The sequence below is a fragment of the Carassius gibelio genome, chromosome A7, assembly GCF_023724105.1.
Source record: "Carassius gibelio isolate Cgi1373 ecotype wild population from Czech Republic chromosome A7, carGib1.2-hapl.c, whole genome shotgun sequence".
NCBI lineage: Eukaryota > Metazoa > Chordata > Actinopteri > Cypriniformes > Cyprinidae > Carassius > Carassius gibelio.
In genome coordinates this window covers 4,853,757-4,881,218 of record NC_068377.1, presented here as the reverse complement: position 1 = coordinate 4,881,218, position 27,462 = coordinate 4,853,757, and the positions used below count along the sequence as shown (strand labels likewise).

Genomic DNA, 27,462 nt, shown 5'->3' with positions numbered 1-27,462 from the left:
GAGTGGGGAATCATGGTAGTTGTGGTCTTCATCCCCACAGCCGATGCAATCCGACGGGACTCGGGCAGAAATCATGTTCATGGATGAGCTAATGATTCATTAACGTAGTACAATGAAGCAGGGTGAGGCTGAAAGCCGAGCATTTGTTATGCCACAATCAACTGCTTCCGCTCCATCCAGTCTTGAGTATGTGGGGGAAAGCAACGCTGTTTTATCATAGATACATTTGAAAGTTCAGTTATAATGCTAATCTGTGCAATCGTCACCGGTCTTTTAAAATGCACAACATATTAAAGCTGCTTTGGGGGTTTCCATGTTTTCTACAAAAGCAGAAATCGAGGCGTTATGAGGTCATTGATAGGCGACACAATAACACTATGCACATGGCCCATGCCACTAGTCAAAATAGCTTATTTCTCTCGATTTTAACCAGTCTTCGAAACTTTTGTGAAAACGTACACAAGTCAGCAAAATATATAACACTGTTCTCTAGTGGTTTTTGAATATTTTGATAAAATAATCTTACATATTGTACTTTTAATTACCATTCTGAAACATCCTGTTGTAAGCTCCTTTGAGGAGGTGGTTGGTTGTCTCCTGTCGTCGTCGATTCGGGGTCTGAGTTCAGCTCAAACATGTAAGGCCGGAAAACATCTCCCTCAGCAGTGACCATCATTACCGGTGTTTCTATTTACCTTACTTGTGAGAATCACCAAGCCACAGCAGGCTACATCATACATCACCCTAGTTACCTGTGGTTGGCCAGGCCATGCGTCACTCAGAAAACAACAGGCCAATCAGAAGAGATGCTCATGAATATTAATTAGCCAGGCCAAAATCAACCTGTTCGTAGCAGAGCTCCTGAGAGAACAGATGAAAAAATGTATATTGAGATTAATTTTGGTACTTATACTGCAAATATATATTCTTATATATAAGTACATCAATAAAACAATAAAACTCCAGAAAGGTGTAAAATATGTGACCTTTAACACTTAAGTACTATTTTAAACAGTGCATTTTCAAAAGTGCAGATTCAAAGTTTAATTTTAAAGTGCATCTTTGTCATGCTTTCAGATATTTGTACCAAGAATTAATTTAATAACATGAAATGCATCCACTGATGACCCTAACTGAAGTCTACATCACTTATATAAAAAAAAAAAAATCTAAGATATGTATACTCCTAGTAGTCTTTATTAACTGAAAGGTGGTGTATGAAGAGTCGACCTGTGCTTGGGTGGTCTAGGGGAGTTTTTGATATGGTTTTGATTTCACATGGTAAAATAAAGATTGTCCCATTTGTTGAACAGTATAAGACACAGTAACCTAAATACATGTTTTATAAAGCAAAAGACAGACATCGTCTTAGTATCATAGATTTTATAATCTTAATTTTACATTTGTGCAAAAACAATTATCTTCTGGATTTAAAAAAAGGCACAGATGACAAGATCTGAATATTTACACAAACCATTGTAGTCTACAAACATTTATGATTTCCCTAAAGACATCAATACTCAGATATATTGCTGCAACAGGACTGAGGTAACAATTCGAGAAAGTTATAAAGAAAATAAAAGTCGGTGAAGACTGAAAAGCAGCCCAACGGAAGCCTTCAAAGTGATTATTGTCCTCCAAGGCCCTTATTTCGTCGAAGAACATCCACATTTTATCTAAATCTGGGACTCCAAAGCACTATCCAGCTAATAAATATACAGAGGCATGGCTTTCATCTTAAGTACCTTTCTATTATATTGCAGTATGAAGTGATTTAAACTAATCAGTGTTCGGTCGGCATTGCTCACTTGGGTTTCATTCTGTGAGATCTAATGAAATTGCTGGGTTGTGTATAGCAGTTAACCAAACAGGAATATGTTATACTCTGACAGACGTTTTAATCTCAAGTGGACACATATCTTGTGTCGCATTCATAAATATTTGGTCGTGAGCAGGGGTTGAAAAAGGCATAATAATAAATAACAAAAAGGAAGGTACCATAATGAAAGATGAGCCTAAACATGCACACTGTGACTCTGAATTCTACTGGGATTAAACATCGTTGCAATGTTTTTGCACCTTTAACAGTCTGAGTACTGTTGACTCTGGAAGTCTTGCATGCATTATTAAGGGAAGGTTTCTTTTGCTTGGAGGTTTGCCTCTTTTTCTTTGCCATTTCTCTGCAAAGCATCTGTTTTCCCACTTCAGGTCCAATAAATCTCCACTTCTGCACTGTACACACTCAACTACTATTGCAATTGAGCGCAAAAGTAAAAATCTCACTCATTTTTATCATAAAGAAATTGATTTGAACCATAGAGCATAAACGTTTGAGACAAACGTACCATGAGCTTTAAACTCTGAACTATATTTTCATATCAGGTTTGTAATTTTGTGATGGAGATGGTCGTTGCTGTTTTTTTACTATGGGTAAACTGAATAGGAAAAATAATTCTTGACGCAAAAATGTAGGTGGTGACTGTTGTGCACTTTTCCAGCTCCGGCTTCAAAAATGATTAATGAAATAAAGCAAAAAAATAAGAAACACAAGTCTGACAAATTCACAAAATATCTGTACAGATTAAATACAGTGTAATCAATATGCATTTTGTATGGAAATAAGAGATTTTGCATGTATTCGATAATAGCATCGAAAAAATTAACAAAAAACAACGATTAAAACCAGCATCGCTGTACCACTGCGTTTTGTTCAGATTTGCATGTGTGTTCAAGAACATTATTCACAATTGTATAAAAAACCCCTGGAAGCCCATGCATTGAAGCTTTGAAACATCCTTCGATCTTCTGTAAATGTCTCTTTCCTTCCAAAGACAGAGTCCAAAGGTTTGCATTTTCTTTCAATATGTCCTGACTTTTCAGAGCAAATCTGGGACCTTTTGTGTGTCATCAGTGCCGTCTCACCCTCTAACACCGAAGACACGGAACGAACCCCCTTCTGTATTGCTTTTACTGCAAGAAAAAAAAAAGAGAAAGAAAACAATTAACAAACAGTTTTACTGTATATACACTGTACCTTCATAATTCTAATGACTGAAATATGTGTACTGCTATCATTTCTATTGAAGTATATATGTCTTGCATTAAAATATATTTCATATGTTGTATAATTACACGTTTGATTAACACATTTAAGATACATCAACTTTAAATGTAATTTTAAATAACAAAAAACGTTTACAATTCTTTACACATGCTCTATTGTGATAGTCAACAAATTAAAACGAGTTTTTTAAAGCATGACAAATTATAATTGAAAAGTATTAAAAAGTAATTTAAATTGCATTAGAAATTATAATTGTACGTTTGTCGTTTACATTTTAAGTACACTTTAAGTGGCCTTTTATTTCATTATTATTATATTATTACATAATATGTGTATGTACAGTTTTTAAATATATACTTTTAATATTTGAAGTACATTGCATGTGCACATTTCAATACAATAAAGTGACTGTCAGAAAGGAAACAATAGGGATTCAACTTTGGGTTGAATCTTATTAACTCTTGTAGATGTTGAATTCAAGAGTGTAATTATCCTCTAATCAACTTCAGTGATTTGTGTATACGCTTCAGATAAGCTCTGGAAAGCATGACATTAACACTGGCTCAGACTTCATCTCGTGCTGCGGTTTCATTCAGATTTCTTCCAGCAGTCATTATTGACTACTGTTCTTGGCTTTTTCATTTATTCAGGTGGTGGTGTATTGAATTTGTTGCTTTGTTGGCATCAGATGTGCTGTAATTATCTTTGACTGAGTCAGACACCAGCAACTTTTCCATCCAGTGTTAATATGGAGAGCGTGTGAACACTTCCCTGTTAATAAAGCCGAATTCACACGACTGGTTGCTTCCCATTTCCCCTAGATTGCATCATATGAATAACGTGCAGTGAGGAGCAAATCTATCAAAGCTGTCAGAGAATGGCTTAACTATGCTCGGTCTGAAGGCCGGTCGAGGCGTTTAAAAAGCCACGATCAATTCCTTCGATGATGGTGTATGATTCAAGTGTTAGATTTCATTACACTGGAGCCGATTTTTGTCGATTTAAGCACTCTGCACGCAGCATTGGAGAGTAAGCAAAGAGCTCCTGTGTGGTCCATCCTCGACAAGAAACCACACCATTACTCTTCAACCACTAACGTGCCACAGGCAGATTTGGTCCATCACGGCTTCTGACCGCTGAGTTGAGTTACTGAGAGAAAGCAAAGGAAGGAAACGAGAAGGTGAAGCGAGATACAGGACGTGTACCTCTCAGACTGGATGCCATTCTTCAAGGTCCCGGTGTAGCTTTTCCTCTTATCCAGAGCCAGGAGGTCCACATAGCCGCCGCCGGCTTTGATCACTCCAGCGTGGAGAGCTGCTCGGCAGATACTGGAGCCCTGGACACGAGGAGACAAAAGCCTGTTCTTTTAGTGCAAATACCAGTGTTCATATGCAGTTCCACTGACCTTCATTCTGGAGGATTTATATCATGCTTCCTCAATTTGCAAAGTCAAAAGTTTGGTATAATCTGTTTTGTTTTTAAATATCATGCTCACTAAATATCTGGACAAAAGTACTTGTACTAGTGACACTAGCCATAGCACCATGCCACTATGTTTTCCATGCTCTATTCACCAGTCCTTGAGATGTAAACAGTCTAAAGGAGCATTGACAAATAACAACACTTGGATGTCTACAGCACGCACAAGAGCATGGCCGGAGCTCAAGAGCTCCAGAAAAGGCAAGACGTGTGTGCGTGAACTCTCTGGAACTGCATGTACCTTCGGTTTTTATTCTTTTGACCTGGAAAGAAGGTTCAGCTCTGGCTGCTTCTGTCTCCAAAACCGTTCAGTAATGATGAAAAGTAATAAAAGTACACAGCTCATTGCACACATCTGGGTGCCACTATCTTATAATGCTCATCCAATTGTTCATGCAGTGAAGTGCACTTTCAAACAAAGACGACTACCATCACAAACTACCAAGTCCAAGCCACTGAATAATGAGGGTTAATTAATGCTTGCTCTGATCTGAGGCCAGCTACACAGACGCTCAGCTTTTACACAGGAATGTAGCCGTAACAAGCCGAAAGGGCCAAAAGGCAACAAGTTCATTTGAGTTCATACACAACCAGGCCATTCCACACTAGCTCTCTCCTCCAGTGAGGAAAAGACATGCCTGATTGAAGTTAATTTATTTTTATAGATTGACTGTTGAATTGCTGTAAATTTAGTTTACAGTTTTATTCAGATCTCTTGGATTGAATCCAGCTGGAGTTAGAAAGCTCACTAAAGAGCTTGCTAAAGATTATCAGTGAATAACTTATATTTTGATCTGTTTCTCAAATAAAACTCTACAGATTGAATTAAGTGAGTAAATGTAGAGTCCTCGTTCATTATATTAAAAATGACAAGATGTTTAGAAGTTCCTTTTATTTCAAAAGGAAGAAAAAATAATGGCATGTGAATTGTAATTAAATTAAAATGTATTATAGCTTACATTTGTTAAATATCATTACATTAATCTTAGAGTCGCTGCTGACAAACATTCATATTAAACCAAAATATACTTTAAATATACTTTAATGTATTTTCTATTGATGCCTGTGTGACATGTTATTCAATATTTAAAATTACACAGCTGTGATGATGAAGTTGCAATTTAGTGCATTTAAAATATATTAAATGTAGTATTGAAGTCAACACATCAAAACAAGAGAAAAGTGAAAAATATTAATACAACCTAATGATTTAAATGGACTTTAAAGTAAAGCATTATCACAAAGTGAACTGTTAAAAAGTGTACTTGAGTTAAAACAGTCTTTCTTTAAGTACACTTAAGGGCCTTTTATTTAATTAGAAATATATTACCTGCAAGTAACGTTTTTTTTTTTTTTTTTTATAATACTTTTAAGATTTGAAGTACACTACAAGTGCACATTCAATACAATTAAGTGCACTTCTTTTTCACAAGGGCTTTCAAATGAATTAGTGTCATGATTTTGATTAATAAGTTATTAACGAACCTCTCCACTCAAAAAAATAACTCTTTGAACGAACATAAAAAAATCATGGAAAGGATTTCCACATGATTAATTTGCTTTATTTCAGCATTATGCAATTCTGTTACTCCAATTTAATGTACTTACATTGGGTCAACTTAATTTATTAAGGTTGATTCAACTTATTTACTATGGTTGGGCAAAGCTTAATTTAATAGTGTCAGCCCAACTAATCTGCAATGTTTTGGACAATGTTTTTAATAATTAAGTTCATTTTACAAAATAAGTTTAAGTAAACTTAACATCCCTTAATAGAGTCAACAAACAAAAAATGAGTTAATTGTACCTGAAAATGTTAAATAATGATGACATAAAATTTGAATAATGCCATTTTAGGAACGCCACCCCCTTGCATTAGGATCATGAGCAGCTGATTAAAATTACTTTTCATTAAAACCTTTCTATAATTACAGCTTATCAAGCACATCACAAACATATTTAAATTTCAAAGCAACATTTCAAACCGTTTGTTTCTTTGTTTATTTTGTTCTAAAACTTATTAGGACAACTTAATTGCTATAAATTGTATTACTCATCTACCTATCTAATGGTGCTACACTTCTCCAAGAGGGTGACAGAATAACAATTACCCATAATACACTGCAGAAATCCTCAGCCAATGAGATGCAAGTCTGTGTTGGTTTCACTAATATGTTACCTTTACGCAAAAATGTTATGTTGGCTGAACAAAAAATTTTTAAGTAAAGCTGACAATACACACTTTTTTTGTTGAATGAACTAGATTAAATCAAGTTTACATTGTTAAATATTTTTTTTTAAGTAATCATAACATGAACGGATTAAGTAAAATTAGCAAAGGTGAAAGTAAATTTTTTTGAGTGAATGATGATGAAGTTAAACTGTTACACTGAAGTTTCATAGCAAGCTGTTCCCTAAACCGTGGTCTAAAGTAGTCTGCAATGCCAAGTCCTGACCTCAGGCGTGCATGAGTCAGTGAAGAGAGCTGCTGCTCTGTGGTCAGTCTACACTCGGGCAGAAAAATTAGTGGCGACAATGGCGGCCACCTCCATCGAAAACTCCCTTTGCACTCAAACAGACAATTCCCGCGGTCGGCCCTCACCACAAGAGCAGCACGCTCACTTTAGCACTCGTAAGTGCTTGACTATGAATGCCTGTTCACACTCATTTCCCATCTCTCAGCCCTGTAAGGACGCTCTCGGACCCAAGCAGGTACTCACATCACCGTAAATGTTAGTTCCAACCACTGGAGCCCAATATGAAGGTTGGTTTATGCAGTTAGCTGGGCAGAAGACTCTGATGAGATAGAGGAGAAGCTGGTAAGGTGCATTACTTTGACAAGCACAGTACTTCACACTGAACTGATATAGAGCGTATATAGAGAGAATTTCAATAAGTCTGAACTGTACCTTGGACAATGAGACGCAGATGCCTTGAAAGGACAAATCTCAGCCACTGTTGTGTAGCAGTCTATCGTTTGCTCTAAAAAAGGTAAAAACACATTCTTTTGGTCAAACAGGCCTTCTGCCAAACAAAATGTTTATTATTATTATAATTATAATAATAATTATTATTATTATTATATTAAAAATTCATTATAATTTAATAATTAAATTAATATATTAACCATAATATTATATTCATATTATATTATATTTCAGACACTTAATAAAATAGTAATGGCGACTGAAAATGTATTATAGTTTAAAGTTATATTAAATGCAAATAGTTGGATATAAGAGTGATTTTTCCACCCACTTATGTACATCTTTATATGAGATTTCATAATTAATTTGATTATTTTTTAAATATATTTAAAGGTACTGCTAAATGTACTGACAGGCATTTATGTTAAACTAAAAAATATTGTGCATTTTAATGATGAAGCTGCAATTTAGGATATTATAGATCAATACAATCTATTAACTTCAAATGAAATATCCAAAACCACACTAATTCTGATTTCGTTTTGGAAAATATGCAAATATCTGCATTCACTTTGTAATACAATAACAATACTCACCTTCCACTCTCGACACTGTAAATGCATTGCCAGGTTTGTATTTACTGAAAAGAAAATCATAGAACGCAGATTAGAGTGAATAACTCTCGTGTGGATATTGAATTGTGGACAAACTGAATTCAAATGATATCAACATAACATTTAGACTACCTGAATGACTCTACGCCGTTCTTGGTTGCCTTTACAAAGAAAGGGAAGTTGTCTTTTCTTGTAACATCCACAAGGCCTCCATTGTTATCAATTATTCCATAGTGGATAGCTGCACGGCAAATACTTGATTGCTAAAATAATAGGAGAAAGAAAATTGTATTAATAAATAAATGTAACACTTAAACAGAATCAAGTAAAATGTCAAAGTAACACTTACAACATCATAATACAATGTTCCCCAGACTTTCCCCTTCTTATTTAAGCAGTTTGCTGGGCAGTTGTACCTTAAAAAGAAAAAAAAAAACACCAGTAAAATTTTCTGAACTTATTATATCTTTAAAGAATCAATGTAGTCCTTACACTGACCTGTTGCAGGTCGCTCCTTTACATTTGTCCCTCATTCTTGTCTCACACTTAATGTTTTGTGCTGAAAGGCAAAAGTAAAAAACAAAAGTAGAAATTTACAATCTTCTGTCATGAATAGTTTAGATAAATGTACACATTAAATTACACATAATAATAATACATACACATACATTTTATAATTATGCATTTATTTATTTTTTTTCATCGTTTCATGCAAATTAACCTCAGTTTTCTTCTGAACGTTAGCATCGCACATATCCAGCTTCATATCTATGGGTTTTCAGATGCAGTAGGTTTGTTCGGTAGCTCACAGAGTACAGAGATGAAGCTTGGGGTGGTGTTGGCGCAGTGGATAAGACACATGCCTTTGGTGTGAGAGACCTTGCTTTGAATCCACTGTGAGAAACCAATGTGTCCCTGAGCAAGACACTTAACCCCTAGTTGCTCCAGAGGTGTGCAACCTCTGACATATATAGCAATTGTAAGTCGCTTTGGATAAAAGCGTCAGCTAAATGAATAAATGTAAACTTAAGAGGTTTGAATCCCGTGTAACTGCGATTCAACAAAGTGGTTCAAATCTACATGTAAGGAAGTTGAAATGGCACGGTTGCATCAACAAATGCATTTTTACATAAGTTTTGCATTTGATAACACTATTGGCTAGGTTTAAGGTTGGGTTTGGTGTGGGGCATATTTCCAACACAATAGAGCATTAACTTTTAGCGACAGTCGGATATTTGAATTCTGATCCGCCGCAATTCGTACCAGAAGTAACATGATAAAAACACACCAATACGTACCTATATAAACGTAATAAAATGTGCAAGGGTTCACATATTGAACCCGTGTTTTAGCGCCACTCAAGGGACATTTATCTTTGAAACTGTCAGCATTTGACCTCCTGTAGTTTGTCTCCGTGCCTCTAGAGGTCCCCTGTGTTCCCTTCTGTCTTTGTTCTTCTTTGTCTACTCTTGTTAGCGTTATCCAGGTCACCTGTGCCTTGTTTCTGTCAGAGTATTTTAGCTGAGTCTTTCCCTTGTTTGACACTTGGTTTTTGAGTTCAGGCTGCATGATACCAGCTCTGTATTTCCTAGTTCTTCCAAGTCCTCCCAAGCTACCTCAAGTAAGGTGTTCCTAGTTATTTGTTTGTTTACACGCTCTTGATCTGTTTTCTCCCCTTGTGGAGTTTTTATTTTCCCTTGTGGTTTTGTTTTCCCATTATCTCTCTTGTTATTAATTCCTCTGTCTGAGAAGAACTTTTGTTGGATTTTTTGGCTTGCAAAGTCCTTTTTTTTTTTTAATAAACCATAATTGCTTGGAGTACTGCCTTGAGTAATTCAATTGGGTCCAACACCTCAGCCTCTTTGGCCTAGTGGCAGATCTCTCACCCACCACACCAGAGACCCGAGTTCTAGCCCGGCCCGTGACAGAAAAACCAAGACACTCATGGACCCAGAAACACTCAGTTCCAAGGACCTACTGGCAGTGATTGCTCAACATGAGGCATCCTTTCAGCGCCATGAAGCTGTTCTCAGCCAACAAGAAGAGCTAATGACCAAACATTCTCAACTCCTGGCTGATGTGATGAGCTCCATCCGCCAGCTATTTGAACGCCTCCCGGGTTCTTCACCTTCCTCTGCATCACCTTCGAGTGGCATCAGGCCTTCTCCTGTGGCGGAACCCCGACTACCGCCTCCTAAGCCCTTTGCTGGAGATCCCAGTTCCTGCCAGGGTTTCCTCACCCAGTGTTCTCTCACTTTCGAGCTCCAACCATCAAGCTTCCCTACGGATCGCTCTAAGATTGCCTACATTATCACCCTTCTCTCGGACAAAGCACTCTCTTGGGCCTCAGCAGTGTGGCAATCCCAGGACGCCTGTTGTAAGTCGTACATGGCCTTTGTGGAAGAGTTCAAGCGAGTGTTTGATCATCCTGTCAGTGGTCGGGAGGCTTCTAAGCGCCTACTCACTCTCCGTCAGGGTCCCCGAAGCACTGCAGATTATGCCATTGAGTTTCGGACCATAGCTGCAAAAAGTGGATGGAACGATGAGGCACTGAGGGTCTGCTTTCAGGGAGGGTTGTCTGAGCCCCTTCAAGATGAGTTAGCCACTCGAGAAACGCCTGAAGATCTTGAATCCCTCATAGCAATGGCCATCCGTCTAGACAATCGTCTGAGAGAGCGGAGGACCGCCCGTCGCAAGGAGTCTCAGTCCCAAGTTCCTTTGAGGAGGTCCGGTTCTCCAGTTTGTGCTCCTTCCTCCAGAAATTCCCCAGTTCCTGAACCGCTCCATGATTCCCCAGAAGAAATGCAATTGGGCCGTTCCAGGCTTTCTCCAAATGAGAGGGAACGTCGCATGAGGGAGCGTCGTTGTCTCTACTGCGGTGCCTCCGGCCACTTCCGTTCCTCTTGCCCCGAGCTCTTGGGAAACGCCTGTCCCCATACAGCAACAGGAGGGCTGTGATGGGGAAAATTAGAGCTCCTCCTGCTAATGCCGTCCTAGCAGTTCCAGTTACGTTGTCCTGGGAGGGCCACCAGCATCAGGTCCAGGCTATGATTGATTCTGGGGCTGCAGGCGACTTTCTAGACCTATCCTTGGCAAAGAAACTTAATATCCCCACACAACTTCTTCCTCACCCCCAGGCAGTCACTGCTTTGGATGGCAGACCTCTGGAACCGGGCAAAGTTACAGAGGCCACTCAATCCCTGCGACTTACCATCTTTCAACACCAGCAGGAGGAGACCCTCTATCTTATTGACTCCCCTGAGTACCCTGTTATCCTGGGTCACCCTTGGCTGTGCAGACACAATCCCCATATCGACTGGCCCACTGGCACTATCCTAAGCTGGGGCTCTACTTGCCAACTCTCCTGCCAACTTCAGAGTTCCCCAGCCCCTTGTCCCGAGTTTCAAGAGTCTATCGACCTGTCTCGAGTCCCCAGAGTTTATCATAAGTTTAAGGCAGTGTTCAGCAAGTCCCGGGCCACCTCCTTACCACCTCACCGCGCTTATGACTGTGCTATTGAATTACTCCCTGGCTCTTGCTCTCCCAGGGGTCGGATCTTCTCCCTGTCTCCCCCAGAGCGCTCAGCTATGGATCTCTACATTAAGGAGTCCTTGGCAGCCGGTATCATCCGTGCCTCAACCTCCCCAGCTGGGGCAGGTTTCTTCTTTGTTCAGAAGAAAGACGGGGGTCTTAGGCCTTGTATTGATTACCGGGGCCTCAACAAGATCACGGTTCGTAATCGATACCCTCTACCGCTCATGGCCACTGCCTTTGAACTGCTTCAAGGAGCCTCTGTTTTCACTAAACTGGACCTCCGCAACGCTTACCATCTTGTGCGGATCCGGCAGGGAGACGAATGGAAGACTGCCTTCAACACCCCCACAGGCCACTATGAGTATCTCGTAATGCCGTTCGGACTCACCAATGCCCCCGCAGTGTTCCAAGCACTAATTAATGATGTCCTCCGGGACCTTCTTAATCAATTCGTCTTTGTATACCTTGACGATATTCTCATTTTCTCAAAGTCACTGAAGGAGCATGAGGGGCATGTAAGCAGGGTTCTCCAGAGACTCCTTGATAATCACCTCTACGTAAAGCCAGAGAAGTGCGAATTTCATGTTACCCAGGCTCAGTTTCTCGGATTCATTGTCACTCCTGGCCACCTGGAGATGGACCCTAAGAAGGTAGAGGCGATCCACAACTGGCCCATACCTACTAATGTGAAGGAGGTACAACGTTTCATTGGCTTTGCAAACTTCTACAGGAAGTTCATTAAGAACTTCAGCTCTGTTGTTGCCCCCTTGACAGCACTTACTAAGGGAGGAGGTACCAAGGTTCAGTGGAGTCCGGAGGCAGCGGGGGCCTTCGAAGATCTCAAGCGCCGTTTCACGTCCGCTCCTATTCTTCTGATCCCTGACCCAGACAGACCTTTTGTGGTGGAGGTGGATGCCTCAGAGGTGGGGGTGGGGGCCATCCTGTCGCAGAGAGGTATAGATGGGAAGTTACACCCTTGCGCCTTCATGTCTCGTCGCCTGTCGGATGCCGAGCGCAACTACCACGTGGGGGATCGTGAGTTGCTTGCAGTTAAACTGGCCTTGGAGGAGTGGCGCCACTGGCTCGAGGGAGCCCAGCACCCTTTCCAGGTTCTCACGGACCACAAAAACCTGGAGTATCTCCAGCAGGCTAAGCGGTTGAATCCTCGGCAAGCTAGGTGGTCACTATTTTTTAATCGATTCCAGTTTCTCCTATCTTACAGACCTGGCACCAAGAACGTCAAGCCAGATGCCCTGTCTCGAGCCTACTCCCCTGAGACACAAGAGAAGCCTTTGACTCCAATAATTCCGAGGTCTTGTATTGTCGCGCCCCTTCAGTGGGAACTGGAAAGAATGGTGCGAGAGGCCCTTGCCCATGAGCCCGATCCAGGTGGTGGTCCCCCTGGACGCCTGTTCGTTCCTCTAGCGGCCCGATCCCGGGTCTTGCAGTGGGCTCATGAGTCTCCCTTGACTTGCCATCCAGGAAGTGCCCGCACCCTTGACTTTCTCCAGCGGCGGTTTTGGTGGCCATCCATCAAGAGGGACGTTAAAGTCTATGTGGAGGCCTGCTCCGTATGCAACCAAGGGAAGTCCGCACATCAGCGACCTCAGGGACTGCTCCGTCCCTTACCTATTCCCCGCAGGCCATGGTCCCATCTCTCCCTGGACTTTGTTACCGGGCTTCCGCCATCCAAGGGCAATACAGTCATCCTGGTGGTTGTAGACCGGTTCTCCAAAGCGGCCCGGTTCATTCCCCTGCCCAAGCTGCCTTCAGCCAAGGAGACTGCGGAGTTCCTCATGAACCATGTCTTCCGCATATTTGGTATTCCCCTGGACATTGTCTCTGACCGAGGTCCCCAGTTCTCATCCCGGTTCTGGGGAGCCTTCTGCAGGCTTATTGGGGCAACGGCCAGCCTATCGTCTGGGTTCCATCCGGAGTCTAATGGCCAGACGGAACGTATTAATCAGGACCTGGAGACCACCTTACGGTGTATGGCGGCTAACAATCCCACGTCTTGGGCCACCTATATTATTTGGGCTGAATATGCCCATAACACCCTCCAGTCCTCGGCCACTGGACTATCACCCTTTGAATGCCAGTTTGGTTATACCCCTCCATTATTCCCAGAGGAAGAGGCACAAGTTGGTGTTCCCTCGGCCCAACGCTTTGTCCAACGCTGTCGGCTTACATGGAGGAAGGCCAGACGTACCCTCCTTCGGACTTCCCAGAGGTACCAGGTTCAGGCTAATCGTCGCCGTCGGACAGCCCCCAACTTTCGAGCTGGTCAAAGAGTTTGGCTATCTACTAAGCACCTGCCCCTCCGGGTCGAATCCAAGAAACTCTCCCAGAAATACATCGGCCCTTTTCGCATAGCAAGGAAAGTTAACCCTGTTTCTTATCGTTTATTTCTCCCACGTTCCCTTAGAATTAACCCCACATTTCATGTCTCTTTACTAAAACCTGTCTTGTCTTCTCCGTTTGCTCCCCCGCACAGGCCCCCTCCACCTCCCAGGATCATCAACGGCCAGCCAGCCTACACAGTGCGCCGGATACTGGACTCCCGGAGGGTCCAGAACTCATTACAATATCTGGTGGACTGGGAGGGCTATGGGCCAGAGGAGCGCTCCTGGGTTCCAGCCAAAGACATCCTTGACCCAAGTTTAATCCGGGAGTTTCACACCCGGAGGCCCGGGTGTTCTGGAAGGAACGTCAGGAGCCGTTCCTAGAGGAGGGGGTCCTGTCAGCATTTGACCTCCTGTAGTTTGTCTCCGTGCCTCTAGAGGTCCCCTGTGTTCCCTTCTGTCTTTGTTCTTCTTTGTCTACTCTTGTTAGCGTTATCCAGGTCACCTGTGCCTTGTTTCTGTCAGAGTATTTTAGCTGAGTCTTTCCCTTGTTTGACACTTGGTTTTTGAGTTCAGGCTGCATGATACCAGCTCTGTATTTCCTAGTTCTTCCAAGTCCTCCCAAGCTACCTCAAGTAAGGTGTTCCTAGTTATTTGTTTGTTTACACGCTCTTGATCTGTTTTCTCCCCTTGTGGAGTTTTTATTTTCCCTTGTGGTTTTGTTTTCCCATTATCTCTCTTGTTATTAATTCCTCTGTCTGAGAAGAACTTTTGTTGGATTTTTTGGCTTGCAAAGTCCTTTTTTTTTTTTTTAATAAACCATAATTGCTTGGAGTACTGCCTTGAGTAATTCAATTGGGTCCAACACCTCAGCCTCTTTGGCCTAGTGGCAGATCTCTCACCCACCACACCAGAGACCCGAGTTCTAGCCCGGCCCGTGACAGAAACTGCTGAAAAACGTTCATTAAGGTATGTAAACCGGTATTGCAGAAACGTAACCAGTTAATTATTTTAAATAATATTATTCACTCTTACCTAGATAGCTAGTTCTTGTAGTCTTAGTTGAGGAAGGATTGGCATTTGCAGGTTTTCTGGGGGAAGAGGGTTTGGGCTGAGGCTTAGTTGGAGGCTGAACTGGCTCCTGCGGCTTCTCCACTTCATTCATTTCTGGAGACTCGTGACGTTTAGCATCTCCTAAAAACAAAATCACAAAAAAAAAAAACTCAAAAATAAGATTTAGACCTCCATGTGTTATTCCTTTGTAATCGTATTTCTTTCAGTGCTCACCCTTGTAACAGAGTTTGTCTCTGCAGCCTCCTCCATAGCTTGGTGGGCACTGGGAACAGGGGCTGCCATGTTGGTACGGGGCTTCCCCAATCCAGTTTCCCCTAAAAAAAGACACAGGTTCAGCATGGTTTGGAAACGACCGCAAAATCTGCACATTTGACTGAGCATTCAAAACACATTATCACATACTCTCACGGATCTCACGAATAATTCAGGAAAACAACCCCCAGCTGCCAAATTAAATCATTAGCTTGGAAAAGAATAGCACATTCTGGCCATGTTTTCCTTTCCCCAAAAGCCTTCATTTACTTTTCCATTTTTCTAAGGATGAAACTGTTTGAAGCCTCCATGTTTTCAATGATGAACGTTTTGTTCCATAGGCTCATCATCAGGAATAGTAATTAGCCATCTGGGGTTAAATGAATAAATGTCAGCAGAAAGAGCTGCTCTTACTTGGGTGAGTAGTTGCAGACGAGATAGACGGCGTTCTCCCAGATTTCCCCCCATACGTTCATACGCGGACACACGTGTACAGCACAGCCAACACGGTTGGTCGTGGCCCACACCAACTGCAAATGAAAGGTTATTATTATTATTATTATTATTATTATTATTATTATTATGCATTACTGTTAGTTGTACTTGTTCAGGATTAGGTATTTGTTCATAAATACTGAACCTTGACATGTAAGTCATCTGGAATTGTTATTTAAGTTTTCATCAGGATAATTATAAAATAAACAAAAAACCTCATATAACCAAACACTGAAGATGGACCCAAGCTAAATCTATAGGCTCTTTTGACTATAGCCAGTAACCAACTATACATAATTTTTGTTTGTTTGTTTGTTTTGTTTTGTTTTGTTTTTTCAGCAGGGATGTAATTACATCTATAATTAAAGTATGTAGTAATTGCACTGATAACCTTACTCCAACCCCTCACCCTACCTTAATCCGAAATATACAACAGAACCTTAGCTGTATCGTACCCAAATATCAGCAAACATGTTTGGTAATTCAACATAAACACAATCTTCCAAACTATTATTTTTTTGACCTTATTAAAAAGTGAAACCAAAACAAAAAGTGATGCAGGTCTCTTTGCTGTTATCAAAAGTGTAAAAAAGACATCCATATCAACTCCTTTCTGAGGAGTGTTCCCCAACAGGAAGTGGTCTCCATTCTGGGGCAGAAGCAGATTGATGGGGCCACGGGGCTGTGAATAGAGACTGCCCTCTTTCATTCTGCCCTGTAGGGCTGAAGTAGAAGCACTTCAAGTGTGACCGAGCCAGTTTCCTGAAAAACTTCCCTTCATCCACTCATCCACACAAAGCAATGTCTGGGAGTTGCGGTCAAGGACCTCTGATTCGCTTAAACACAATCTGGTTCACCAGGTACAGCCCTGCAGCACGAGCTAAACAATTTGACTGCGAAATAAAAGGGAAGTGCTTACTCAGACTTTTTTTCAAACATACAGATAAACGGTGGTGGGTTTGCATCTAACCTCGCAGAACGCGATCGAGGGAGCACGTCTCAATGCTCCCTCGGGAATGCACTTCCTCTGCAGAGGCCGCAGACAGTGTTGGCCATGGGACAATGAAACAGCAAACTAATCAGTCTCAAAAAACACAAACTCAAGCTTAACCCTGAGGGATCGTCTGGCACCAAGAAAATCATGGGGCCTCCAAGACCTGTTCTTCCACATCCAGCACGCGAGCGAAGAAGGAAACAGAGAGAATCACGGCAGAGATTTGGCAGGAATCCCCAACGACTCTGCGTTCTGCATCTTTAAATGAATTCGGGTCAAAATGGAAAATGATTTAGGAGTCTAGGAATGGCTTCCAGATGCTTGTGACCTGCTTTCAGAGCTGAGCCAATGTCTATTTTCACAAACTCATCTCAGCGATAAGGTACAGTCTAAGAGGCTATTGCTCAACTCCTCCTCTTGTCCTCAGTTTTCTCTGCTGTTGTCTGTCTTGAACTTTGGTTGGTCTCTCTTTTCTACCCTCCTTTTCTTTGTGCATTGCATCTGCTTGATCTGGCATGTTCGATATCTTCTGACAGTATCAACATTACTTTTCAAAATACCATTTTCAAAAAGGAGCTGTTAGTGTAGAATGAAACAGAAACACAGAAAACCACTGGTGATAATTGGTATTTGGACAATTGGTAAGACTTTAGTTTAGGGACCAATTCTCAGTATTACTAACTAGTTTCTTATTAGCATGCATATTACTAGCATATTGTCTGTTTATTAGTACCTATAAAGCACATATTAATGGGTTATTCTGCATTACCATATATTTGAACCCTTAATCCTACTCAATACCTAAACTTAACAATTATCTTACCAACCACTAATAAAATAATGTGTTTATTGAGGCAAAAGACATAGTTAATATTTAGTTAAGAGTGAGAATTGGTCCCCCAACTAAAGTATGATCGACAACTTAAAAGGACAGTTCAACTAAAAATGAAAAATTTGTCATCATGCCCTCATGTCATTCCAAACCCTTCAGACTTCCATGCATCTTTGAAATGCAAATTAAATGAATTTTGGATTTTTTTTTTATGGAATGTGCAAGATTTATGTCCATTGACAGTCCATGCAACCAAAACTTCAGCACTTTAAAAGTTACAATAAAAGTAATCCATATGAATCGAGCTGTCTAACCCACGTCTTCTGAAGAGACACTATCACTTTATATGATGAACAGATTTAATTCACATGCAAACATTGATCAATGTACATACAATGAGCATATCAAATATGGTAAAAAGAATCTCAAACATACAATACATGCTTATTTAGCTTAGGTGTACAAATACATTTCCGCGCCATGTTACTTGCTTTTTATATGACACTGTTTTGTGTGAGGTTAATGGACACCAGTGATCATGCTGCTTTTAAAGACACTTCTGTTTTAGTGTGGTCACACATGCTACTTATTAAACTCTGCTGGTGAGGAGAAATGCTAACTGGTACGTGTACATCTTTGCACGCAAGTTTTGAAACCATTAACAATGTTGTGTTATTTAGTCCCACTGGGATAATTGTTCGTAAACTGTAAGTAAATTGGTCTTTCTCACTTGTGTGTAGTGGGTGCACATGGGTCCAGAGCAGCGCTCAGGGCACCAGGGGTTGCACTCATGTGGGTAAGGGAAGGTGTAGTCCTTTACCTCATCGTACCAGGCCTGCACATGATAGGCCGGAGAGCGGTACCTTTTGAGAGAGATACAATTAATAATATGATTATGAGTATCAGGCCACAGTAACATACATTAAATAGTGTTTTATATGTGAAATGCATTTACATTAATTCATCTGGCAGATGTTTTTACACAAAGCAGCATGGGGATCATTTAGGATCACGTGGGTGGATTTCAGTTTATATGTTGTAACTTAGAAATAATAGATTTGAAAAACTTACCCATAATAGTTTAAATAATTTTTTTTTTTACATTTCAGCTCAAAAATAAGAGGATTGCACTAGCAGTGCCAAAGTCATGGGTTTGATTCCCAGTGAATGTAGAAACTGATAAACTGTATACTTTTGCTGCAGAGTAAAGGTGATTTTGGTTTTAAAATCCAGCCATTTCATTAGGATTCTGTGTGATGAGGCCGAAATATTTCCCCTTGTAGATTTCACAACAAGTTGTCCATGCTTAAAATTCATGCATGCGAAAATTAAGTTTTGAGATATTTAAGGATGGAAATTCACAAAACATCTTCGTGGAACATGATATTTCCTTAATATCCTAATGATTTTTGGCATAAAAGAATAATCTGCAAGGTTTTTTTTGTATATTGTGTGACACGTGTCCCGAGCTCTCATCAGCGTCGCCCTGGAAACCGAGCAGTCACACCTGCTCTTGCTCGTCACCGGCTGAGCGGCCACACCTGCGGATCATCAAGAGCTGCCTATTTAAGCACAGCAAACGAACACAGAGGTGAGAGATGTCTCCAGGAGAGCCAGATAATCCTAACTGTCTGTCTTGCTTTCAGAGAACAGTGTGTGACCGGCAACCCCACCGCACACAGGAGAGCACAACGGACCCACACCGTCACAGCACACAGATCACAGAGGAAGCTGAGCACCCCGGACCACCTCACCTCACCGCCTTCTGCCACACTATTTATTAATAAAATCCATTCTTCGGGGAACTCACCTGTACTTGCTCGTCATGTCCTTCTTCACCCCACCACACTGGTGGAGAATGCTGGTAGGACAGTGAAGACACCGACTACCCCTTCCCACGCGGTGTTTCCCCAGCTGAAATGGTTTGATAGTTTTTTTTGTTTTTTTCTTTTGCCACACGCCCTGTTGGCTCACTTGTCTTCTCTGGTTTCCCCAGGTGGCGCTCCTCCCCGGCGATGGAAGAACTCTTGAAGCACCTCACCGAGGTGAGCATCCGCCAGCAACAAATTATGGAGCACATGGCCTCCCGGCAAGGGGAAACCGAACGGAAGCTCGCTGCGCTCCGTATGGCTGCCGGCGCACGTACTCCACTGCCTGACCCTCGTGTCCAGGCCACACAGCTGCTGCCGAGGATGACATCCCACAATGACATTATCATTATCATCATCAGGATCATTGCCCTGCTGCTTACAGGAGAGGCCCAACAGGCTTATTTCACGCTACCCCCCAAAGGTCAACGAGTCTTATGAGGAGTTGAAGAAGGAAATCCTCCCCCCAGCCCGCTGATATCGCTGCCCATCATTGAGTTGCCCTTCTAGCGGATCGGGATGGACTTAGTCGGGCCACTGCCGAAGTCCGCCCGGGGGCACGAACACATCCTGGTCATCGTGGATTATGCCACCCGCTACCTGTATGCTGCCTCTGCGAGGTTCGGGAGGCCTCCACCGGCTTCACACCATTTGAGTTGCTCTTCGGCCGCCAGCCCGTGGTCTGCTCGAACTTGCCCGAGAGGCCTGGCAACAACAACCGGCCGTACACCGTACCACTGTGGAACACGTGCGGGAGATGCGGGAGCGGCTCGACCGAGTGATGCCCATCGTCCGGGAGCACCTCGTCAAGGCGCAACAGGCCCAGCAGCAAAACTATAATTGGGCAGCCCAACCATGGGAGTTCCAGCAAGGAGACCATGTTCTGGTCCCTACGGCTGCCTGCAAGTTCTTGGCCACCTGGCAGGGGCTGTACACCGTCACCGAAAAGGTCGGCCCCGTTACATACCGAGTGCGGCAGCCCGGAAAACGGAGGAGGGACCAGCTTTATGACATTAACCTCCTGAAGTACTGGGTCGGAACTGGGCCTCAGCTCTCGGCCTACACCAAAGCATCTCCCATGGTTGTGGACATGGACCCTCAACTCTCCGCTACCCAGAAGACCGAGCTGCAGCACCTGGTCAGTCAGTTTCCGGATGTGTTTTCTCCTCCGCCTGGGTGGACCCACGTCTTGGAACATGACGTCCGCACGGCACCCGGAACCATCGCCTGGCAGTGGCCCTACCATGTCCCGGAGGCTCGGAGACACGCCATTGAAGAGGAAGAACAGGAGATGCTGAGGTTAGGGGTAATTGAACCATCTCACAGTCCATGGTCCATCCCCATTGTCATGGTTCTGAAGCCCGACGGCACCCTCCGCTTCTGTAATGACTTCCACCGCCTCAACGAAGTCTCTGAGTTTGACTACTGCCCCAAGCCCCGCGTCAATGAGCTGTTGGATTGTCTGGGAAGGGCCCAGTTTATATCAACCCTCGACCTCACGAAGGGATACTGGCAAGTCCCCCTCTCGGAACAGGCCAAGCCGAAGACTGCCTTCTCAACCCCAAATGGACACTGGCAATACCGGTCCTTCCCTTCGACCTCCACGGAGCACTGGCCAGCTTCCAGAGGCTGATGGACGTCCTCCTCCGGCCGCATCAGGTCTACGTGGCGGCCTACATCGACGTAGTAATAAACTCTGAGACTTGGGAGGACCACCTGGAGCGGCTGCGGAGGGTGCTACTGGAACTGCGCCGGGCTGGCCTGACTGCCAACCCCCGGAAGTGTCACCTGGCCCTCTCGGAAGCAAAGTATCTGGGGTACCAGGTGGGTCACGGTCTGATCAGACCCCAGGAGAAAAAGGTGGCAGCAATTCTCTCCGCGTCGTGGCTCAACTCCAAGATGCAAGTATGGGCCTTTTTGGGGATGGCAGGATATTACCTCTGCTTTAAGGGGCAACCGGAGAAGATCCCGTGGACCCCCGAGACGGAGGCGCCGTTCCACCGGATTAAGGCTGCCCTCACAACGTAGCCGGTACTTCGAGCGCCCGACTTTAACTGCAGCTCCGTACCACTTTTATTAATAAAATCCACCCTTCGGGGAACTCCCCTGTACTTGCTCGTCGTGTCCTTCTTCACCCCGCCACAGTAGCTACTACAAATATTCCTGTGCAAGTTTGTGTGCAAATGTGAATCGTACAAAACTTTTGGGGGAAAAGTTTTATTTTATTTTTTTTTAAAAACTGATTGGGTTTCTATACTGTTGACATTGGACCTTTGTTGACTGCGAAATTGTATTTAATGTCACCACAACTTGAGGTGATATGGATAAATAAAATTTAGCAAAAATTTCTCCAGATCTGAATGAATAACTTTGCTTGCCCTGGGAAAAACAATATCTGTAGAGACTTTTCCAGGCCTGGAATTCACTTTTTTTTTTTAATTTCCCAATACTTCCAGGTTTTCCCATGACCATGTGCATGACTGGTTACATTACAGGAACAGACTGATGTGGTCTTTCTAAATGTGTACTCATACCTTCCCCAGTGCACGGCTAGGTTCTGCCCGATGGACATCAGTAGATCTTTAGGTCCATGTTCCCACTGGCACTGTTCTGCCCAGTAGGTCGCTGACTTCTCCAGTTCATCATCCCAGACCTGATCATACACACATAAACTAAATAAAACTCCCAACAAAAAACACATGAGTCCATAATTCCCATATATTTGCACTGAGACTTTAACAAAATACTGAACATGCTGAGTTTTATTCCTAGATGATACCCTTTGCCTTCCTCTGACTCTTCATCTTCACTATTGGACTGGGAATCAGGCCCAGTACAACTAAAATATTGGCTACATTCACGCACATCAGAGCTTGGCTCACATCCACTGTAAGCCCCCCGCAATCAGGGTTAAATGAGACAAATTTCCACAGCTTATTTCTCCACCTGTAGGGAGGGAGAATTCACTTTGCTCAAATGAACAGGGTTCTTCAACTCTGAGGAACTCTCAGTAAATTTCCAACTGCATGATGTGTACAAACACTCACACATTCTCTAACCTCAGTTCTGAAGGTGCTATTTGGGACTAAGCCACATTTCTGAAACCTTTACTTGTTCGCTGAGGCCTGGCAGCGGTTCTGAAACCCCTGCTTGTGGTAGACTCCCGTCTTTCTCAAAAACATCAACCCAACTACATTAACCACAAGCCCTTGCTCTTTGTATCTTTCCCTTTAAAATCTCACTATACCAACATTAAACACATTCAATTACCATCCACAAAGATACACAGGAAACTGCAGGACCATAAATGCTCTTCAGTAAAATCGACAATACACTTAAATCATATTTCAAAGAAAATTGATATAATTTTGAAATCACCTAAAAAGTCCTTTTTAAAGTGGTTAAAAACTCTTAAGTACAATTCATTGCATTTAATATGAATTCAAACTATTTTACATTTTCTTTCAATTTCAATGCAACTAAGCATTCAGCAACACACTTAAGTATAATCTTTTCCATAACAAGTACTCTTTTTGAAGGTTTTATAAAGTGCACTTCTTTAACACAAGGGAATCCTTACAACACTTACAGCTGAAGGCTGCATAGCTGCAATATCATCTCAGGTCCAGCAATGTCACTCATCTTTGGCTCTGTTCAATATCTGTGTCAGCAGACGGCTAAACCTCAGTGTAATTGTCTGCACTGTAAAAAGCACCTCACCACACTTGTAAACTCAACATGTCTCTTCCAACTAAGCCAGTATTTGGCACCTACACAAACCTAAAGATATTTACTACACCAAAAGAAAAACGATGACTGCTGCTAATACAATATAAAGTTAGTACAAATCAGAGTCATTAACGCAGAACAGAGAGTTGGTTTGTACAGCTCTTGATATGTGTAGTTAATATAAAAAAAAGCAGCACTGGGAAACTAAACAAACTATTAACTCACAGAGTCGAATGCTAGCATGTTGCTAAGCAAATAGCATAACAATGTTATAAGCATAAAAACATGTCATTAGTGTCATAAAAGTGTATTTTAAAAACTATACTTGCAGATAAGACAGTATTCATATAATAAAAGGCCACTTAAGTTAACTTAAAAATAGACACTTTTTAAATGACTGTCTCTTAACACACTTAAGTACACTTTTAAGGAGTGCAGTTTGTAATAATGTAATAATAAATGAAAGTTTTACTACAAAATGCATTTTATATCATGTTTTAATAAATGAATGTGGTGACTAACATACTAAAGCAAATTACTTTACCATTTAAAAAAAAAATACTATATGTAATAAAAATATAATATATGTAATTTCATCATTAAAATGTGTAATTATTATATATTTTTTAATACGTTATACAAGTTTCGACGGAATATAAATGTAAACTATACTACATTTTTAATTTGATTGCAATTAAAATGCATTTATGTTTCTGAAATCATTACATTTAATTAACACTTAAGTATATTCTTTTAATGTATATCATTTTCCTTTTTAAAAGACATGCTAAAGTGTAATTTCATTTTCAAGTAGCACACACAAAAATAAAAAAAATAATGCATTATTAAATAGATTGTATTTGATACCTTTTGGTGTTGAATAAATATTTTTGTATTTATAATCAATAATTCTCACCATCTCGAGTGAAAGATTTCTGCTTGTCACATTCTTATGTATCTTTCAGCAGCTTAAACTTCAATTAGATCTCAGATGTCAACTTAACTTTATTACTTTGTGAAACGCACTTTGTGTCTGCAGCACACTCATGATGGACTAAAATGCTTTCTAGAAAGGTAACTCTCTAGGTTTTGGAACCGAGTTTTCAACTCGTTTTAATGTTTACAGACTCAACATTACAGTGTATCATAAAAAGAGTTGTTTGTGAGTGAACAGTGACTCAAACTGTGTTCAATTCTCACCATGTACTCCATGTTGGAGGCGGTCGGTTGCACCGCTCCTCTCAGCTTGTTGTGCAGTTGCAGGATCTCCTCTCTGTCTGACCACCTGATGGCTCTACGAGTGCGTAAAGGTGTATCGGCTTTTGTGCCGTTGGGCTCCAGCTCGTCCTGGTAGCGTTGCATTATCTGCCTCAGCTCCAGAGAGTCAGGAAGGAAGAGGGAAGCAGCCAAACTGGCTCCCAGGAATAGCAGGGCAATGGAAACAAGCCTGTGCATGACAGCAGTGATGCTTTCGGGCTCAACTACAGTAGACTGCCTTGTGTGCACGTGTCTTCAGGACTCTGTTCTGAAAAAGCTGGAAGGAAATATGGTTTCCATGAGGACAAGTGTTGGGAAAGTTGTCGGAGCAAACGCTGGATAGTAAACACACGTCCATGTGTTTACACACAGAGAAAAATCAGTGCTTCAAAAGGGAATTTGTTTAATTGGGTTCATTAGTCACTCTTATTAGATACGCCACAAATATATGAATAACAATCAGAGAAGAAAGAAAGAACTCAGAAGAATCTGAGGATTGATATTATGGAACAACATGAGACTGCAGCAACTGCTTCTTTGTTTAAACTCATGCGTGTCCATTAGGTGAATCTAACAAAAAACAAGTCCAGCTTACACTTCCCCTGAAAGTAAGTGAAATTTACCTAAAGCAAGCACAATTCTAAGACAAATAAGATTAATTGGGTTATTACTTTCATGTCAGATGAGCACATTCCTTCCCAAATTCCTATAACCATAAAACATAATTTTTTTTACTATAATACTTAATATTGACTGTATCAATATTGCAGTAAAAATACTGAAATACAGTGTTTTCAAATTAAAGTAGCATCAATAAAAGTGGTTATTATCTGTACAGTAATACCTAAAAATTTAACTGCAACACTAATGTAAAAATATTGAAATACAATTTTTATTTTATTTTAAATTTGCATAAATTAAAGTGGTCATCTTTACTGTAATAATTGAAAATGTTGTTGCATCACTATATTACTGTAAAAAATATTGTAATACAATGTTTTTAATTTAAATGAGCGTAAATTAAAGTGGTCATTAACTTTACTGTAATACCTAAAATGTTACTGCAGCAATATCACAGTAAAAATATTGAAATATGTTTTAAAATGAGCATAAATGAAAATGTTTATTATCTTAACTGCAAAAATTACAAACTGTAATACAAAAGCAATAATTATAACTGTATCTATATTACTGTAAAAATATAGAAATATTTTTAATGTAAATTAGCATGAATTAAAGTGGTTATAATTTTAACTGCAATACCTCAAATTTAACTTTATCACTATATCGCAATAAAAATACTGAAAGTGATTTTTGAATATGCATGAATTAAAGTGATTATCTTTATTTTAATACCAAATAAGTGAAGTGACATTCAGCCAAGTATGGTGACCCACACTCAGAATCCGTGCTCTGCATTCAACCCATCCGAAATGCACACACACAGAGCAGTGAACACACACACACACACTGTGAGCACACACCACACAGAGCAGTGGGCAGCCATTTATGCTGCGGCGCCCGGGGAGCAGTTGGGGGTTCGATGCCTTGCTCAAGGGCACCTAAGTCGTGGTATTGAAGGTGGATAATGTTAATAATGTTAATTGTATCACTTTATTACAGTAAAAATTTAGAAATAAATGTTTTTAATCACCTTAAATTTACAAGTACAATAGATAAAACCATGATTATTTAGATATTTTACATTTTTATTATTCAATTTCAATATTACAGATTCACATTACAATGAGAACTACGCTAATTAATTAATAATAATAATAATGGTCAGTTTATAATGTTGTTTCTTATGATATTGAGATGAAATATGACAGACATTACAGGTTTCTTCTTTAATTCACCCAGAATTGCCATCAAGTTGCTCAGATGAAATTTGCCATCTATCCTCAGCGGAGCAGCACTTACCAATGAGGAAATGAAGTGGCCCACAGCGATCCACACCAACTGAATAGTTTGTGCTCCAATTAGAAGAATGTTTATTGTATGTCATAATGCACTGTCAGTCCAAAGGCCCCATAATTATAGAACAAATATAGCTACTAATCAAAGCCTCACATAACAAAAACCCCACTGAAATCTTCATTACTGCTCAAAAGATCAAACCACTAGGCCTGATCTCCTTCGATTAGATTCAGTTCAGTTTGATGGACCAGCAGGTCGGTTTGATCTCTGCAGGTTCACAATCTATCCATGAACTCAGACTCATTCATTTCCTGAGGTGACAATGGATAATTCATTAGCAGAACAGATCCACATTCAGCAGCTGTGCCATTCACACATTAATCAAAGCGGCTCCTTCTCTATCCCAGACTGATTTTCTCTGGGAATGGAATTAGGGGAGGAGGTGAACAACAATTAGTGGCCACTTCTGAACACTGATGAGCCAAACGTGATTAAATTTTCCCCTCTCTGCATAAACCTGATCTGAGTAAACACAGGCACCTCTCCAATTCCAGCTGCCTCTCTCTCTCTCTCTCTCTCTCTTTCTGTCTTTCTAGTTCACATTCAGGTGGTCCATCTTCAAATGCATGGTTTTGCACATTGTGATTTTCCTAGCACAAGCATAAAAGTCTAAAATAGCATGAGATTGTAACAAAAGCGTGACAGTTCAACCATGACAGTGAGTGCAATTAATCATGTCCAAAATACATCTTAAAATACATGCCCTCAAATTGATGTTCTGATCAGTGAGCATTAGATTTTACAGACTGACTATCAATGGATCATTACCAAAAAAAAAGGAGAAAAACTGCAGCTCCTCCCCTTATTCTGCACATCCAACTTTAACTGATCAAATGCATCAGTTAATTAAAGTATATGAATAATTTAACTTCCATATACTAGTGTCAGCAACACATCTTACCTAGTTTCGTCTTCTGCACGAGCTATTCCAGAGGCTGCTGCAGCTGTGTCAATAGTATGTTCCTTGAAAGTCAAACAAGTGTGAGCAGTGGACTCTGTTTGGCAGCTGGTGACTCGCACT

The 27,462-nt window shown here is 41.1% G+C and overlaps 1 protein-coding gene across 1 annotated transcript; it reads right to left on the bottom strand.

The window, feature by feature from the left end:
- Positions 1 to 1,368: 1,368 nt before the first annotated feature.
- Positions 1,369 to 27,462, bottom strand: LOC128016483 (cysteine-rich secretory protein LCCL domain-containing 2). The gene is made up of 15 exons (XM_052601011.1): positions 27,343 to 27,462; positions 24,405 to 24,738; positions 22,010 to 22,128; positions 18,338 to 18,470; positions 15,701 to 15,816; positions 15,248 to 15,348; positions 14,996 to 15,154; positions 8,583 to 8,643; positions 8,434 to 8,500; positions 8,217 to 8,347; positions 8,067 to 8,110; positions 7,453 to 7,525; positions 7,264 to 7,339; positions 4,270 to 4,400; positions 1,369 to 2,970 (listed from the first exon to the last, which is right to left on the bottom strand). Exons 2-15 carry the CDS (start codon positions 24,657 to 24,659, stop codon positions 2,919 to 2,921), a joined length of 1,518 nt encoding a protein of 505 aa, XP_052456971.1. The 5' UTR covers positions 24,660 to 24,738; positions 27,343 to 27,462; the 3' UTR covers positions 1,369 to 2,918.

Bases quoted from the DNA above. Each gene is read 5' to 3' on its own strand.
- LOC128016483 (XM_052601011.1), bottom strand. From the start codon at position 24,659: ATGCACAGGCTTGTTTCCATTGCCCTGCTATTCCTGGGAGCCAGTTTG. The intron at 15,155-15,247 runs GTGAGCACTGAA...TTTTGTTTTTAG, and splicing joins AGACAAACTCTGTTACAAGG to GAGATGCTAAACGTCACGAG. The intron at 7,526-8,066 runs GTGAGTATTGTT...TACCTTTTTTAG, and splicing joins TACAGTGTCGAGAGTGGAAG to AGCAAACGATAGACTGCTAC.